Source organism: Cetorhinus maximus, chromosome 18 (assembly GCF_964194155.1).
Source record: "Cetorhinus maximus chromosome 18, sCetMax3.hap1.1, whole genome shotgun sequence".
NCBI classification, from domain to species: Eukaryota; Metazoa; Chordata; class Chondrichthyes; order Lamniformes; family Cetorhinidae; genus Cetorhinus; species Cetorhinus maximus.
This window is the reverse complement of record NC_135896.1, coordinates 68,023,230-68,040,911: the sequence shown is the minus strand read 5'-3', so window position 1 is coordinate 68,040,911 and position 17,682 is coordinate 68,023,230. Positions and strand designations below refer to the sequence as shown.

The following is a 17,682-nucleotide window of genomic DNA, read 5'->3' as shown; positions in this document are numbered from 1 at the left end:
TCTGCCTGTAATGAAGCCACATTTGTCTTAGCCAAATGCTTCCTTTTAATGTACCTATAGAAGCTTTTACACTCCGTTTTTGTTTTTTGCTAGTTTACATTCATGTCCTATTCTCCCTTTCTTTATCAATTTCTTGGTCCTCCTCTGCTGTATTCTAAAATCCTCCCAATTCTCAGGTTTACTATTATTTCTGGCAACTTTTTGGTGTTTTTTTACTCTTATACAATCCTAACTTTCTTTGTTAGCCATGGGTTAACTGACTTTTCTTTTTGGGTTCTTGTGCCTTGAAGGAATGTATAGTTGCTGTACACTATGTAATAATTCTTTAAAAACTATCCGTTGCCTATGTACTGTCACACCTTTTAATGTATTTTCCCAATCTAGCTCAGCCAATTTGCCTCTCATACCTTCATAATTTCCTTTGTTCAGGTTGAACGCCCTGGCTTCAGGCTGAACTACTTCGCTTTCAAACATAATGTAAAATTCTATCTCATTCTGGTCACTCATCCCTAAAGGTTCTTGTGTTTTCATTACATACTATTAGATCTAAAATAGCCTGTTCTGTAGTCGGTTCCTCAACAGACTGCTCTAGAAAACCATCCCTAACACACTCCAGAAACTCGTCCCCCACAGCATTAGTGTTCATTAGGTTTACCCAGTCTATACGTAGATTGAAGTCACCCATGATTACTGTCTTACCCATGCTACATGCTTCCCTAATCTCCTGTTTAACACCATTCCCCACTCTACCACTACTGTTTGGTGGCCCTTGCTGTTTCTTAGCTCCACCCAAATAGATTCCACATTTTGTTCTTCCAATCTGAGATCCTCCCCAACAGCACTAGCAAATCTCTATTCAAGGATGTTAGCCCGGTCCTGTTAAGGTGTAACCCATCCATCTTGTACAAGGCTCACCTGCCCCAGAACCGGTCCCAATGCCTCAGAAATCTACTGCCCTCTCTCTTATACCAATTCTCCAGCCATGTGCTCAATCAATCGATCCTCTTATTCCTATGCTCACTAGCACGTGGCAATGGAAGTAATCCTGAGATTACTGCTCTTGAGGTCCTGCTTTTTAATTTCTTTCATAGCTCCCTAAAATCTGCTTTCAGGACCTCATCCCTCTTCCTAGCTCTGTAATTGCTATCAATATGGGCCACAACTTCTGACTGTTCACCCTCCCCCAGAAGGATGTCCTGCAGCTGCTCTGTGATATCCTTGACCCTGGCACAATGAGACAACCACCATCCTGGAATCAAATTCACCGCCACAGAAATGTCAGTCTGATCCCTTGACTATCGAATCCCCATCATTATTGCTCTTCCACTCTTCTTCCTCTCCTTTTGTGCAGCTGAGCCACTCATGTGGTGCCACAGTCTTGGCTCTAGCTGTACTCCACTGAGGAACCATCGCAAGTATCCAAAATGAAAAACCGATTAGCAAGCAAGATAGACTCAGGGGACTGCTGCCTGGTTCTCTTAGACTACATGGCGGTCACCCATTCCCTCTCCACCTATACGCTCCTAACTTGCGGTGTGACCACCTCCCTAAACGTGCTATCCATGTGGTTCTCAGCCTCGTGGATGCACCACAGTGACTCCAGCTGCCGCTCGAGTTCCAAAACCCGGAGCTCAAGCTTCCGTAGCCGGTGACACTTCCTGCAGATATTCTCATCTAGGGCACGTGGTGCACTCATGACTTCCCACATACTTCAGAATATACATTCCACTGAGCCAAGCTGACTTGCCATACTATAACTGTAAAAAACTATTTATTACAATTAGAATAGGTAGAATAGCTTACCAGTTACTCACCAATCAGCTTCTTCCTCTGTACAATTACTGGAGGCTGAGGAAAAGGTAGAAAAAAAAAGTAGCACCTCCTTCCCCTCTTCACCAAACTCCCTCATTCACCAAACTCCTGATTAACACTCTGCACTCAAAACACCAGTCACGGCAGATGAAACAGCACTGAGGAAGGCCTGTTTTTATACTTTCTGAAAAACAACTGATTCAAGCTTCTGAGAACCAGTTTAAGTTAGCTACCTAGCCCCTGGAACTGTCTTTTTTTTTAAATGAACACAAACAAGGTGGTTAAGATGGCTGCCAAGAGTCAGGTGACCATTACAACTTTGACACAAGATTATTTCAAACTTCCAGAAAGTTCCTAATTGAATCACACAGGGTGGAGTCTACCTGCTGAATGGAGATGCCCAGACAATGAATGCCCCTCTGTGGAATTCACACTTGTCACTGTTTGAAGTTTATTCCAAACTCAAGATCAATGGAGCTGCAGACTTCACGTCTCCCAGTTTGCTATTTAACAAAAGAGAATGCAGAAAGCAAGTTAACTACGAGTGGGTATGAAGAGCCATCATCCATCTCCATTATATTGCGGTGGTTCTCAACTTTAAGCCATTCTGGGTGGACAATAGCAGTTGATCACGCAACCAAAATTGGCTTCCGATATCAAAGTCCTTTATCATCCAAAGACCCAGAGCGACATGGGCAGTCTGCAAAGAATACCGCTGCAGAATATCAGCTGCAGACCAAGGCACTAACATCAAAGCCTTTTTAAACATAGCGGCTGCTACATCTTAAAAAAAAGCCTCCCAGCCTGATTCCTAAATCCAAGCCTACTTTTGAAGAAATCTGACCTCCTGGTACAAAAACCAAAATGCCCAACTTCATGACCTGCTAAACATCATCTCTTCAAGGGAATCCTGCAATAATCCTGATGTCCGACTCCAGCTATTTGAACCCATCTAAATTACAACTACCGGATTGGAAAAGACTTCTTTCTTTAATGGGCCCACAATGACTGCGACCTTCCAAGACGAGGCAAACATGTGAACTGTTAGCTACAATTTTGTTCACAACTTGTAAAAGTGCATTATTATAACTATAATTTCTCTCGAGCATGTGTTCGTGTGCTGAGTGACATAGCGTTTGACTATCGGGTGAATGTGTCAATAAATGATCCCTTTATTTAAACCCATGAAAGCTTGCTGCTGTTAATCAAATCAACGACTCACTCAAGGGGCTAAGAGACACGCACACCTTCTTTTCCAAAGCCACATTGATTACTGACAGCAAGGGAAATAGTATAAGGGTTTCAGTTCTCTCCCGACCCTGTCCGTAACAAAGTATTGAATAGTCTTGCCCACTATGAGCCCAAGAAACAATTGGTTTTAGCCTGCGATGCCTCACCACAGGAGTTAGGTGTGGTGTTTTCTCACATAGCGGAAGATGGTGTGGAGAAGACAGTAGTATATGCTTCACCTACTTCAACAAAATCAGAGCAAAATTACTCAACTTGAAAAAGAGGTATCATCAATCATATATAGTACTAAGTTTCACAAATACTTGTAAAGTAGGAAGTTCACTTTGTTGAATGACCACTAAGCAGTAGGAAGAAGCTATTTTTGGTATCCAAAGGTAGCTATAGTGTGAAAAGTTGTGGTGTGTCTCAGAATGAGCAATGATCCAATCAAGGTTCCTTTCATGCATGGTCAAACACAAGATCAGATCTAAGTTCTGCAGTCCTGCCACATCCAGTTGTGAATGGTGGTGGACAATTAAACAATTCACTGGAGGAGGAGCCTTCACAAATATCCCCATCCTCAATGATGGGGCAGCCCAGCACATCAGTGCAAAAAGTAAGGCTGAACCATTTGCAACAATCTTCAGCCAGAGGTGGATGATCCAACTAGGCCTGCTCCAGAGTCTCCAGCATCACAGATGCTAGTCTTCAGTCAATTCGATTCACTCCAGGTGACATCAAGAAATGGCTGAAGGCACTGGATACTGCAAAGGCTATGGGGCATGACATATTCCGGCAATAGTGCTGAAGACTTGTGCTCCAGAACTTGCTGCACCCTTAGCCAAGCTGTTCCAGTACAGCTACAATACTGACATCCAGCCAGCTATGTGGAAAATTGGCCAGGTATGTCCTGGACACAAAAAGCAGGACAAATCTAACCCGGCCAATTACCTCCCCATCAGTCTACTCTTGATCATCAGTAATGGAAAGGGTCATCAACAGTGCTATCAAGCGGCACTTGCTTAGCAATAACTTGCTCACTTACGCCCAGTTTGAGTTCCGCCAGGGCCACTCAGCTCCTGACCTCATTACCATTTAATCCCAAATCCTGACCATTTAGTTCAAACATGGACAAAAGAGCTGAACTTCCAAGGTGAGGTGAGAGTGACTGCCCTTGACATCAAAGCAGCATTTCACAGAGTGTGGCATCAAGGAGCCCTAGCAAAACTGGAGACAATGGGAATCAGGGGGAAAACTCTCCGCTGGTTGGAGTCATACCTAGCACAAAGGAAGATGGTTGTGATTGTTGGAGGTCAGTCATCTCAGCTCCAGGACATCACTGCAGGAGTTCCTTCAGGTAGTGTCCTCGGCCCAAACATTTCAGCTGTTTTATCAATGACCTTGCTTCCATCATAAGGTCAGAAGTAGGGATGTTCGCTGATGATTGCACAATGTTCAGCACTATTCGCAACTCCTCGGATACTGAAGCAGTCCATGTGCACAATGTTCAGCACCATTTGCAACTCCTCAGACACTGAAGCAGTCCATGTCCAAATGCAGCAAGACCTGAATAATATCCAGGCTTGGACTGACAAGTGGCAAGTAACATTTGGCCCACACAAATGTCAGGCAATGACCATCTCCAACAAGAGAGAATCCAATCATCGCTCCTTGATGTTCGATGGCATTACCATCACTGAATCACCCACTATCAATATCCTGGGGGGGGGTTACCATTGACCAGAAACTGAACTGGACTAGCCATATAAATACTGTGGCTGCAAGAGCAAGTCAGAGGCTAGGAATTATGTGACGAGTAACTTACCTCCTGACTCCCCAAAGCATGTCCACCATCTATAAGGCACAAGTCAGGAGTGTGATGGAATACTCCCCACTTGCGTAGATGTGTGCAGCACCCACAACACTCAAGAAGCTTGACAATGTCCAGGACAAAGCAGCCCACTTGATTGGCACCACATCCACAAACATTCACTCCCTCCACCACTGACGCACAGTAGCAGCAGTGTACACGATCTGCAAGATGCGCTGCAGGAATTCACCAAGGCTCCTTAGACAGCACCTTCCAAACCCATGCCCACTAGCATCTAGAAGGACAAGGGCAGCAGATAGATGGGAACACCACCACCTGCATGTTCCCCTCCAAGTCACTCACCATCCTGATTTGGAAATATATCGCTGTTCCTTCACTGTCGCTGGGTCAAAATCCTGGAACTCCCTTCCTAACAGCACTGTGGGTGTACCTACATCACATGGACTGCAGCAGTTCAAGAAAGCAGCTCACCACTGCTGTCTCAACGGCAACTAGGGATGAGTAAAAAATGCTGGCCCAGCCAGCAAAGCCCACATCCTGTGAATGAATAAAGAAAAATGGTGTTTGTTGTGGAATTGCTTAGCTCTGTCTACCGCTTGCTGCTTATGCTGTTTGGCACATAAGTAGTCCTGTGTTGTAGCCTCACCAGGTTCATACCTCATTTTTATGTATGCCTGGTGCTACTGTTGGCATGCCCTCCTGCACTCTTCTTTGAACCAGGGTTGATTCCCCCTGGCTTAATGGTAATGGTAGAGTTGGAGATATGCCAGGCCATGTGGTTACAGTTTGAGATTGTGTACAGTTCTGCTGCTGCTGATGGCCCACAGCACCTCATGAATGCCCAATCCTGAGTTGCCAAGTGTGTTTGAAATCTATCCATTCGGCATGGTGGTTATGCCACACATGATGGGGGGTATCCTCAATTGAAGATGGGACTTCTCTCCACAAGGACTGTGCAATGGTCATTCCTACCGATGCTACCATGGACAGATGCATCTGTGGTAGACAGGTTGGTGAGGATGAGCTATGTTTTTCCCGATTGTTGGATCCCTCACCACCTGCTGTAGACCCAGTCTGGCAGCTGTGTCCTTTATGACTCGGCCAGGTTAGTTTGTTGTGGTGCTACTGAGCAACTCTTGGTGATGGATTTTGAAGTCCCCTGCCCAGAGTACATTCTGCACCCTTGCCACCCTCAGTGCTTCCTTCAAGTGCTATTCAACTTGGATTAGCATTTGGGAGTGGGGTGGGTTTACATGGTAATCAGCAGGAGGTTTCCTTGCCCATGTTTGACCTGATGCCATGAAACCTCATGGGGTCCAGAGTCGATGTTGAGGACTACCAAGGCAACTCCCTCCTGACTGTATACCATTGTGCCGCCGCATCTGAAGGGTCTGTCCTGTCCGTGGGACAGAATGGAGATGGTAGTGTCTGGGACATTATCTGTAAGGTTATGATTCCATGAGTACGGCTATGTCAGGGGGTTGCTTGATTAGTCTGTGGGACAACTCTCCCAATTTTGGCACAAGCCCCCAGATGTTAGTAAGGAAGACTTTGCAGGGTTGACATGGCTGAGTTAGCCATTGTAATTTCCGGTGCCTGGGTTGATGCCGGGTGGTCCGTCCTGTCTCATTTGCTTTGAGACAACAGAGTGGCTTGCTAGACCATTTCAAAGGGAATTTAAGAGTCAACCACATTACTGTGGATCTAGAGTCACAAGTAGGCCACTAATGAACCAGATGGGTTTTTACGACAATCAACAATGGTTTCATGGTCATCATTAGATTTTTTAATTCCAGATTTTTATTGAATTGAAATTCTACCATCTGCCGCAGTGGGATTAAAACCTGGAGCATTACCCTGCATTTCTAGTCCAGTGACAATACCACACACCACTGCCTACCCATATGGATTGCACTGCAGACCTGCCCTGACATGTTGTTTGGGGTTGTCAAGGTCCACTTCAAAAAAGGACTCTTTGAAAAGAAGGCATTAAAAATGCAAAGTGCTTGGCTTTAATCAACTGTAATCCTGTTAAGACAATGGGAACTGCTAACTAGCCAGATACCCAACAGACATTCAAAAACCCCTGTGGAGGACAAAATTTCCTATCTCCTTTTGGTTTCTACTATCTTGAAATGTGTCAAAAGTTTTTGAGATGAAAGATCAAACATTTGTTTGACTGTAAGACACGTTAATCAAATTCCTTCTTGGAATATACAGACAGTAGGTTTAAGAATTGATTCTGCCAAGCCAGAAAAAAGAGAAGTCATCTGGAAATACTGCTGAACAGAGCAGTAAGGAATCACTCACTCTCTCTGAAGCTAAGACTGATTCCAGCAAAGTGCAGTTACTGAACTTCAACTCAACTCCAGGATTTTAAAGCAAGCTAGCTAACTTCAAATGGCTGAAATGTTCAACAATCTATACCTCAAGGACAAAGAACTTAATTGTATATTCTTTTAACTTTTACTTGGACTCTAACCTTTCTTACTTTTGATATATGTGTGTGTGTGTCTTTTCTTTGGGTTCAGTAACTAATAAACTTTCTCTTTGACTCATGAAAACCTGGTTTGATTGGCTCCTCATTAAAAAGTAAATATATTTGGATTGGAAAAGACATTTACAAGGAAAAGAAAAAAAAACCTTTGTTGTGACTAACTGAGGGGACTAAATAAAGGGGAGCCAGCTCACTCCTCCTCACCCGGTCGTAACAATAGCAAGTGGATAAATGTTGAGTCAATGCCCAACAACACAAGCGTCAAAATTATTAAGGTTTTGAGAAGTTGGTTTGCAATTTATATATTGGCAGAGGTGTTGGTGTCATACAGTGGTCCACAGTTTACAACAAAAGAGCTTGAAATGTGTCTAAGGAAAAATTGAATCAAACACACTCCAATGCCACCATATCACCCAGCACTGAATGGTGCTGCAGAAAGAAGCATACAGATTGTGAAGAGGTCTTTGCAGGAGTATTTGTTAGGTGGCAAGCTAGGCAGTAATTTCCATGTTTCTCTTTGACAGAGCCTGGACAATTTTCTGTTCTCTTACAGATTAATCCCACAGTCTAAAGCAGGTTGCTCACTTTAAGAGTTAGTGTTTAAGCATGCTCTTCGAACAAGGTTTGGTTTGTTTAAGTCTGATGTCAATAGCTAAGGTGAATAAAAAGCAAAACGGTGAAGATAAATTAGGGTACACGAGGCACGAAACTTAGGGCTCCCATGCCAGCATGTTTGAAGGTGGGGAGTGGCTCGTAAAATTCAGCAGGTGACCTTCAGCAGATACTGCCCACCCACAACCCAACTGAAATTTTATGGGTGGTGGGGCGTGGGGGTGTTGTCGGAGGGCTCGCATGCCCTTGGACCTATTGAGACCCTTAAGTGGTTAATTAATGGCCACTTAACAGCCTCATACCATCCCTGCCAATATTTTACCCATGGTGCAAGGAGGGGCCTGGCCTCTCAAACCATACTCCTACCCCTTCACTGGGGCATGCCAGTCTAGCCCGAGTGATACACCAGACGTACCTCAAGAGTCCAGGCTCCTCTTCGTTGGACTACCTGCAGTCCCAGCAGCAGTCACCTGGTGCTAGGGACTGCACCAACTCCCGAGATAGGGGTGGAAGTCTCATCTTAAAGCAATTGACCCTGCTCCCAGCATTAAATCAATGTGGGGCAGCAATCAGAATTTTGGGTGGGCTTGCCACCAATGTTTTTTCTGGGGGTGGAGGGGTAGGGGTGTGTGGTGTGGAGAATTCTGCACTTCGCAGCTTCCAGCCCTTAGAGTTTGACGCTAGTCAGAAGATCATGGTGAGAAACCATTGAGGTGATAATGAGAAGTATGTGATTGGTGCTGTTGTAAAGAGACTAGGTGTATTCACATATCTAGAGACGATTGCAGAGCGAATCTGTCGTGCAGGTCTTTGTTTTAACAAGCAAATCGGACAAAGGGAGAGCATGAGAAACCTCCTATAGTCCAGAATTTTCCTCTGCCCAAAGTAGAAGTCAGAAACCAAGGGAAAGTCACAAAGATAATGAAAATTTGCTAGTATCAGAGTCCACCAGTAGAGCAAAGTAAGTCAGGGTTTTGATGAAGTCAAATCAATCAACGTAACAGTCCCAACAATTAAGTGAAGTCAGTAGACAAAGTTCAGATTTGATACAGTCAGGGAGCGCAGAGTCAGAAATAGGAGATATTCAGACAAAAAAAGAACCCAGATAGGTTAACTGATAGTCTGTAAGAAGGAAGAAGAAACAAAGTTCTTTTCATTACTCCTTGTCAAATGATGAATTTTTTTGTTAAATGCATACTGGTGTTAAAGAAAACCATTTTTTAAACATATGAGCAAAATTATCAGAATAATTTATATGTTATTTTTCTTGTCATTAAAGTAAAAATAAATACGTAACCCAACCTGTTAAATTTCAGGTAATGCTGGATGTTAGTTTAGTCATATTGAATTTTGGAAATGTCTAAGTTTTTTGAAGTTGGAAGGGAATGTGTTATATTGTGATATCTGAGCATTTTATTCTGCTGCTCTCGCTGCTGCCTTCTCCGTTGGGGAGGTGTAAATAAAGTTCTGTTGAAGGGTCATTCGGACTCGAAACGTTAACTGTGTTCCTCTCTGCAGATGCTGCCAGACCTGCTGAGTTTTTCCAGGTATTTTTGTTTTTGTTTTGGGTTTCCAGCATCCACAGTTTTTTGCTTTTATCTTAGTTCAATAATAGCTGCCTGTAGCTGAATGTGTAATCCTACTCAAGTCCTTGACTTGTAACCAACCAAAACAAAGAAGGTTAATCTGAGAAGGCAGTGAACACAAGCAGACTTCGTCAGGAATTGTGCAAAGTTGAGGTGTCAGAGTGCGCAGAAACGGCTACCCAACCCTTCAAGCACCACCTGCCCTGCATGTGGTAGAGTTTTCAGATCGTTCATTGGACTTCTCAGAACCTAACAAACCAGAGTAAGACATCCTTGATCTCGAAAGACTGCCTGAGAATACACAACAGGATACATATTTCAACCATAAGCTATAGTGCCCTTGTGAAATCAGTATTCATAAGAACACACTAATTCTCAACATCAAGTCGCATAGTTAGAACAGATGATAAAGTTCCAAGCCACAATAACATTTAGCTGAGAAAAAAACAGAAAAACAAATAACCACTAGCAAGTTTTGGCTTTAAATTTCGATATAATTAGTTACTGCTCGCAATAGGCCAACATTCCGAAATAAAATCAGAAAATTCATGGGAACACGCAATTGTACAGGTATTATCTGTTGTGAGAAGACGGGGTTAACCTCCGTCAACAACATTCTGCTATGGATCTGTTGAACCTAACCTTCAGTGCCTGCCACGTAGCACTTTGTGCCGAAGAGGAGCGCAGCTCCCACTCTATGTCCTCTACTGGCCCTGACACTGGCTTGGACAATAATGGGACCCTGTGTATAGTTGGACTTCCTTTCCCTTGTGGTTCCCATGTGATATCGTCTTCTTCTTAGAGCCCCTCCTCCACGGAGAACAGACATTCTTCGCATTTTCTCGGAACTAACACCAGCAGCTGGAATTAGTCTATCTCCATTGTGTTTGGCTTCCCTAAGCGCGGCCTTAAAGGGATGGTGGACATTCCTGCTCGCGCTACCCCACCCCCTTATTATTGTGATGTCAGCGATCCCCGCCCGGACCCCACGCGCTCTCTGCGTGCTGACGTAGGGACGTTGATCCAGGTCGTCGTTGGAAGGGACGCTGCCACCGGGCCCCGGCTTCCCTGTCGTGTCGTTGTTTGCGGGGGTGGGTGAGTTTGCTTTAGGGGCCCAAATAGCAGCAAAAGTTGTGCCGTTGGTAGCCGCCATTTCAGTCCATCGGAGGCTTTGATTTATCCCGCTTAGTTAAGAGGAGCAGGAGGGGAAGGAGAAAAAAAACTTGGTTCGTTGAGCTGTCGCAGACTTGTGTGTTTATTATTTTAATAGAAATTGTTGAAAAATTACAATGAGAAGGACAAACAGCAGCTGCGGTCGCCCTAGTCTGTATCTTATGATTGAAGCGCTGTCTTGCTAATCCCGGTGTGACGAGACGGAGGAGTGAGCCGGGCCGGACCGCCGAGAACCTGGCAGCGACCATGTTGGGTAAGGGGAAATTCGGGATACAATGGAGGGATCGACAGCCGCGGGGGGGTGGTGGTGGGGGGGTTAACATGGAGCACTTGGTAACCGGCCTCCTTCATCACAACTCTACCAGTGTCACGATTGTTTTATACGATTGATTTTGTTTTGTTGGTTCTTAAGCTTTTTTCCCTCCCATTTTTGCATGTATTTTCTGGGGGACTGGAGCGGTATGATCCTTCATTGACCTGTTAATATGTTTTGAAACAGTTTAAAGAATCCTTAAAAATAAAATGATTATGTAACTGAATTGGAATTCGCGCTTATTTGATGCACAAAAATATGTCTCGATAAAAATAAGGATTCTGGGTTTCTGCTTATAGTGGGGGAGGGTACTAGGCCTGCAGGAAGATGTCTGTAGGAGATGACATTGGAATGCCCAGTACAGCACTTAAGATGGTTGGAAAAGGGAAACTATGAAAATCATCAATGGTAATTTATACACTATCATTTTATTTCATCTCTCATTCTGTGGATCGAGTTACAGTCATCGTAAGTCGGGTGAAATGATGCAACGTATTTTTATGAATTGTTATACACCAGGTTGGTGTTTTATAAACCTGCCGTAATGCACTATGTGAAGCCCGGGGAATTTTACATTTTGTTTGCGGTGAAATTGCCGCAGCTACCTGTGTAATTTTAAACCTCAGGCTCGTTTAGTTATACGGTGCTGTAGTTTTTTCTGGTAGTTTGTTCCGTAATCTGGATCTATCAAATGAAGAAAAATTAAGCGATGAATTTACATATACCTGTAAATTTGATCTATGTAAATCTACAAGGGAAATTCGCAGTTTCAGTCCTGAAAAATATTGCTAAAACCAATGATAGGTAGCTCAAATAATTGTCGATTATATTTATATTCCTTCAAGTCGATAACCATTAGGAGTTTGTACAGTATAGGTCAAGCCAAAAGAACTTGAACATTCCAATAAAACATACCTGCGACAATGTTTTTCAGTGAGTTTTAAAATTTCACTAATGAGTGATTATATGATTGAGAACTACAAAGGGTGGTATTGCTTTTGGTGGAATACAAATTCCAGTGAAAGGCTTTGTCATACTTATAATTATTTGAGTGTTTCAAGTTTTAAATTGATTTTTTTCGACTGCTTTGCTTCTGAAAGTTAAATATGAGATCATATTTTCACTTATGTCACTGCCACAATCTGATTGCATGAAGCAATGCAGTACAACATAATGCACAGCCAGTAGTCAGCTGGTAACTTTGTTCAAGTATGGGGCTGATCGAAAACCCATTGTAGACTATTTCATCTTCATATCACATTGATAAGATATGTCATTTTATTTATCCTGTGCAAGTTAAATGGAAATAAGTAATTAATCACTAGTTTGTTTGAGGCAGTTTTTTTTGGAAGTGATCAATTCAGCTAACTATCTGTTTGTTTTAAACAGAAATTAAGTTTTGAGAAGCTGTGGATAGAAGTAAAATTGAGGAGGAAAAGTGCATTTTCAGTGAAATGGAATTCAAGTTGACTGGTCCTGAACAGATGCACTGTGCATGGGCTCACTACAGAATAAGAAGCACTTTCCAATGCTGTCTTTAAATGTAATGGGATGAGTGGAGAAACATGATGGCGAAAAACAAAGAACTGCGTCCCCCAACATACAGTATTAGTGTGGTGGGATTATCAGGGACCGAGAAGGAGAAAGGTACAAGTGGTGTTGGAAAATCTTGTTTGTGCAATCGATATGTGCACCCAAAAGCTGATGATTATTATCCAGAGCATACCTCTGTACTCAGCACAATTGACTTTGGAGGCCGTGTTGTCAACAATGACCATTTTCTGTTCTGGGGTGACGTAAACCACACAAGTGAGGAAGGAACTGAATATAAAGTACAAGTCATTGAACAGACTGAGTTTATTGATGACCAAACTTTTCTGCCTCATCGAAGCACAAACTTACAACTATATATAAAACGAGCAGCTGCATCAAAACTGCAGTCAGCTGAGAAGTTGATGTACATTTGTACTGATCAGCTAGGTTTAGAGCAAGATTTCGAGCAGAAGCAGATGCCAGATGGAAAATTGACCATTGACGGCTTCCTCTTATGCATTGATGTAAGTAAAGGGTGCAATAGGAAATTTGATGATCAGCTTAAGTTTGTAAATAACCTTGTTGCTCAGTTGGTTAAAACAAAAAAACCTGTTGTTATAGCAGCAACAAAATGTGATGAATGTGTTGATCATTACCTGCGGGAGGTGCAAGCTTTTGCAACAAATAAAAAGAATATGCCTGTGGTGGAAACTTCAGCACGTTTTCATGTGAATGTAGACTTGTGTTTTGCTACTTTAATCCAGCTGTTGGATAAAACACGGGGTAAACCGAAGATTATTCCATATCTGGACGCTTATAAGCAGCAGCGACAACTTGTTGCTTCATCAACAGACAAGTTTGAAAAGTTGATTGTCCAGGCAGTGAAAGATTATCATTCAGAGTGGAAAACTGTGAGTAATAAATTGAAAAACCACCCTGATTATGAAGAGTACATAACTTTGGAGGGGACAAAGAAGGCAAAAAACACTTTTTCGAAGCACACGGAGCAACTCAAACAAGAACATATTAAAAAACGACGGGAAGAATATATCGCTTTGTTGCCAAAAGCCCTTAATACACTGCTTCCTGAGCTTGAAGAAATTGAGCACCTGAACTGGCCGGAAGCTCAAAGTGTTTTGGAGCAAAAGCCTGACTTTCCCCTCTGGTTTGTTGTGCTAGAAAAAACACCCTGGGATGAAACTGACCACATAGATAATATGAATGATAAAAGACTTCCCTTTGATTTGCTGAATACATCAGAAGGAGAAAAGGTTTATCACAATCATGTGCAACATTTAATTTCTGAGAGGAGAAGGCTTGAAATGAAGGAAAAGTTTAAGAAACACCTTGAAAAGGTACAATTCATAACACCTGGTAAGCCCTGGGAGGAGGTTTTATGCTTTGTCATGGACAATGAAGCCTGCAAGTTTATAACTGATGCTGATCGTAGAGAGGTTTATAGTAAACATCAGCAAGAAATAGTTGAAAAAGCAAAAGAGGAATTTCAAGAAATGCTTTTTGAACACTCTGAACTTTTTTATGACCTGGACCTCAATGCAACACCCAAAATGAGTGAAATCAATACTGTCCTCAGTGAAGAACCAAGATACAGAGCTTTACAAAAACTTGCACCAGATCGAGAATCTCTTTTGTTAAAGCACATAGGATTTGTGTATCATCCAACTAAAGAAACTTGTCTAAGTAGCCATAATTGCATGGACATTAAAGTAGAACAGCTGCTTTCTACCAACCTTATAGAGTTTGATAACAACCGGCCAAACATTTATCAGGATAGTGCCAATATTGATAAACTTAACCTTGTTCTCTTGGGTCGGGATGGGCTTGCACAAGAACTAGCCAATGAGATTCGAGCTCAATGCACTGATGATGAGTACACTTTGGATGGTAAGATTTATGAACTGGATCTTCAGCCGCTTGATCTAAACACTTTTGTAATGTCCGGTTTGACGTCGACCTATCAACCTCATGGATACTTCTGTGTTTATAACTCTACAGAGTCATTTAGTTGTATGGCAGATTGCATAGAACGAATAAGAAGTGAAAGTACCCCAAGCAGGAAAGGCAGGTTTATAGCCAATCTTCCATTTACACTGATATTAGCAAACCAGAGAGACATTGGTTGCAAGAACTTGCCTATTTTAAGACTACAAGGGCAGCAACTTGCTAATAAGTTGCAATGTCCATTTGTTGATGTACCCTCTGGAACCTATACTCGCAAATTTCATGAATTCCAAATAAAACAAGCTCTTAGAGGACTTCTTGAAGCATTGAAACACAATTTGAATGTTGTTAGTTCCTTGCCTAGTATTAAAGATCTATCAGAAGCTGACTTGAGAATCGTAATGTGTGCCATGTGTGGGGATCCGTTCAATGTTGACCTAATTCTTTCACCATTTCTGGAATCCCAGTTTTGTAGTGCTGCTCAACCTGGTCACAATAATTCACTTCTGCTTGAAAAGATTATTGGTGAAAAACGTAAACGAATCCAGATTACAATACTTTCATACCACTCATCCATTTGTGTAAGGAAAGATGAGTTAGTCCATGGGTATATCCTAGTTTATTCAGCAAAACGAAAAGCATCCATGGCAATGCTCCGTGCGTTTTTGGCAGAAGTACAAGACGTCATTCCGGTTCAGCTTGTGGCAGTTACTGACAGTCAGGCTGACTTTTTTGAAAATGAAGCAATTAAAGAGTTGATGACTGAGGGCGAGCATATAGCAACTGAGATATCTGCAAAGTTCACTGCTATATATTCTTTATCACAATATCACCGGCAGACAGAAGTCTTCACACCATTCTTCAGTGAAGTTCTGGAGAAGAAAAATAGTATTGAAAATTCATATATGTACGATAACAACAGGGAATCCACAAATGTTAGTGAAGACTTCTCCTTATCACCTCGGGCAAGTTCTCCAACTTACAATTATTACCCAGATTCAGAAGATGACAATGAAGCACCCCCACCATACAGTCCTATTGGAGATGAGGTACAATTGCTTCCATCATCCAATGATCGTTCCAAACATCGACCAGATTTTGAAGGAACTGAATATCCAGTTCACAGCAGTCCAGTTGTTAATCATGATAACCATAAAGTGCCTCCACCCATTAAACCTAAACCTGCTATTTCGAGGCACGATGTGAGAAAACTTGATCCAAATCTTGTGAAAACCATTGAACAGGTTATTGGTAAAAATCCAAAGAGACACAATCGAGGACCTTTTGGCTATCTGGATGATCTAGATCCATCTGACAATTACTCTGTCCCAAGAGATGCTGTGTTAAAACCCAAAGTGGACGATGAAATATATTCGACCCCCCAGGATTCAAAGACTAAAATCATGCGAAAGCCAAATTTGATTGGGGGAAATAATTCTCAAGGTGAGGAAGAAAATGGCTTAATTGATAGATTATCAAAGCCACCGATAACACGGAAGCCTTCAAAGTACAAGTACAAATCACAGACTCTTTTTAGAAAGGCCAGATTGTACTATAGAAGGAGAGAGCGCTTTGATGTTAGTGACGATGAAACTGTGCCGCCTTCCTCACGTAAGCCAAAGAAGGGAAAAACTCATCGTGGGAGTGAGGAAGATCCTTTACTGTCCCCAGAAAATTGTGGGAAAGCGGGAATTGATAACCCTGCTATTGCATCTGATCCAGAAGTTGATGACGTAAGGCGGCACAGAAAAGATAAGAAGCCAGCAAAACCAAAGTCACAAAAGCCAAACAAAAAGGCAAGTTTTATAATTGAAATTTGTATTGCTTGCACATAGTTGTGCGTTATAAATAATAGCCTGAATGATTTAAAATTATTCAGATACTTTAACATTATACACTGCTTAGATTGTTTTTATTAAGGAAAGCTGAATATTCAGAAAGTAATTTAAATTATAAAATAAACCTGGACTGTAGCTTGCCCAAGTTGGGTGGTGGATTATTTTATCAGAGTTTCATTTTTTAAGATGCAGCTGTTCCCATTCTCTCTTCCCACCCAACCTCAAATCTGCTCCTCCACCCAATTGTAGATGTATCAGTTTTCCAAATATCTCCTTTTCAATTTGAGTTTGTTATACTCTTATTAGAATGAACAAACTAGTTATCTCTCTATCATGTTTCTAATTTAGAATATCTATTAATATTTAAAGGCAGTATTTTAGAGAAATGAATGGACTCTTAAGTACATACGTTTTTGGATCATAGAGATTATTTCTACTAGAAAACAACAGTTGATAGCAGTCTGACCTGACTGTTGTCTTCCAGCATGTACAATATTCTCCAGATTTGATGAAAGGTAAAGAGCATTAAATTTGTGGAAATTTACTGTCATTTCTGGGGGGCAAAAAGTAGCAAATTGACAAGCAATGCCTCTTTTACAGAATGCACCAAATGTGAAAGGCTTTTGAAATAATTTTAGTTACCCGATAGACCATCAAGTTCTACTCCACATGAGCTCTACGTATGGAAAGCTAATTGAATTAACATTTTAGTTTTATAATTACATACCAAACTAATTGGATTGACAATTTTGCGTTTTTATAATTGTTACCCTTCAAAGGGACAGAAACCTACATTACCATCAAGAAGAAATTGGGACAGCAATTACTTTGGAGTGCCCCTTGAAGACGTGGTTACTCCTGATCACCTTGTACCATATTTTATTGAAAGATGTGTGGAGTACATTGAATCTACAGGTAGGACCTGTGTATTATACTGGAAATGAGATCTAACAGCATCTACAAAATATTTAATAAAATCATTGTTGGAGCACAGAAGAAGGCTATTCTGACCGTTGTGCCTGTGCCGGATCATTGAAAGCGCTCTCCAATTAATCATACTGCCCTGCTCTTTCCAGTATAGCCCTTGCAAATTTTTTCTTTTTGAGTATATATCCAATTTCTTTTTGAAAGTTACTATTGAATCAATTTCCACTAACCTATTAGTTCCAGATCATCATAACTTGCTGCATTTAAAAACAAACTCATCTACCCGCTGGTTCTCTTTTGTCTAATAATCTTAAGTTTATGTCCTCAAGTTATTGACTTGCTCACCAGTGGAAATGGTTTCTCCTTAT

At 41.8% G+C, this 17,682-nt stretch overlaps 1 protein-coding gene across 2 annotated transcripts in view; it reads left to right on the top strand.

Annotated features, from left to right (window-relative positions):
* The first annotated feature begins 10,565 nt into the window (after positions 1-10,565).
* The window catches only part of arhgap5 (Rho GTPase activating protein 5), an 84,788-nt gene continuing 77,671 nt past the window's right edge, over positions 10,566-17,682 (top strand). The window contains exons 1-4 of one of the 2 annotated variants that reach the window (XM_078562839.1): positions 10,566-10,663; positions 10,839-10,994; positions 12,444-16,345; positions 17,167-17,302. In XM_078562839.1, the coding sequence (XP_078418965.1) occupies positions 12,620-16,345; positions 17,167-17,302 (3,862 nt within the window). In that variant the 5' untranslated portion in view covers positions 10,566-10,663; positions 10,839-10,994; positions 12,444-12,619. Of the gene's footprint in view, positions 10,995-12,443; positions 16,346-17,166; positions 17,303-17,682 lie in introns of both variants that reach the window. The other variant, XR_013579498.1, reaches the window with a different exon arrangement.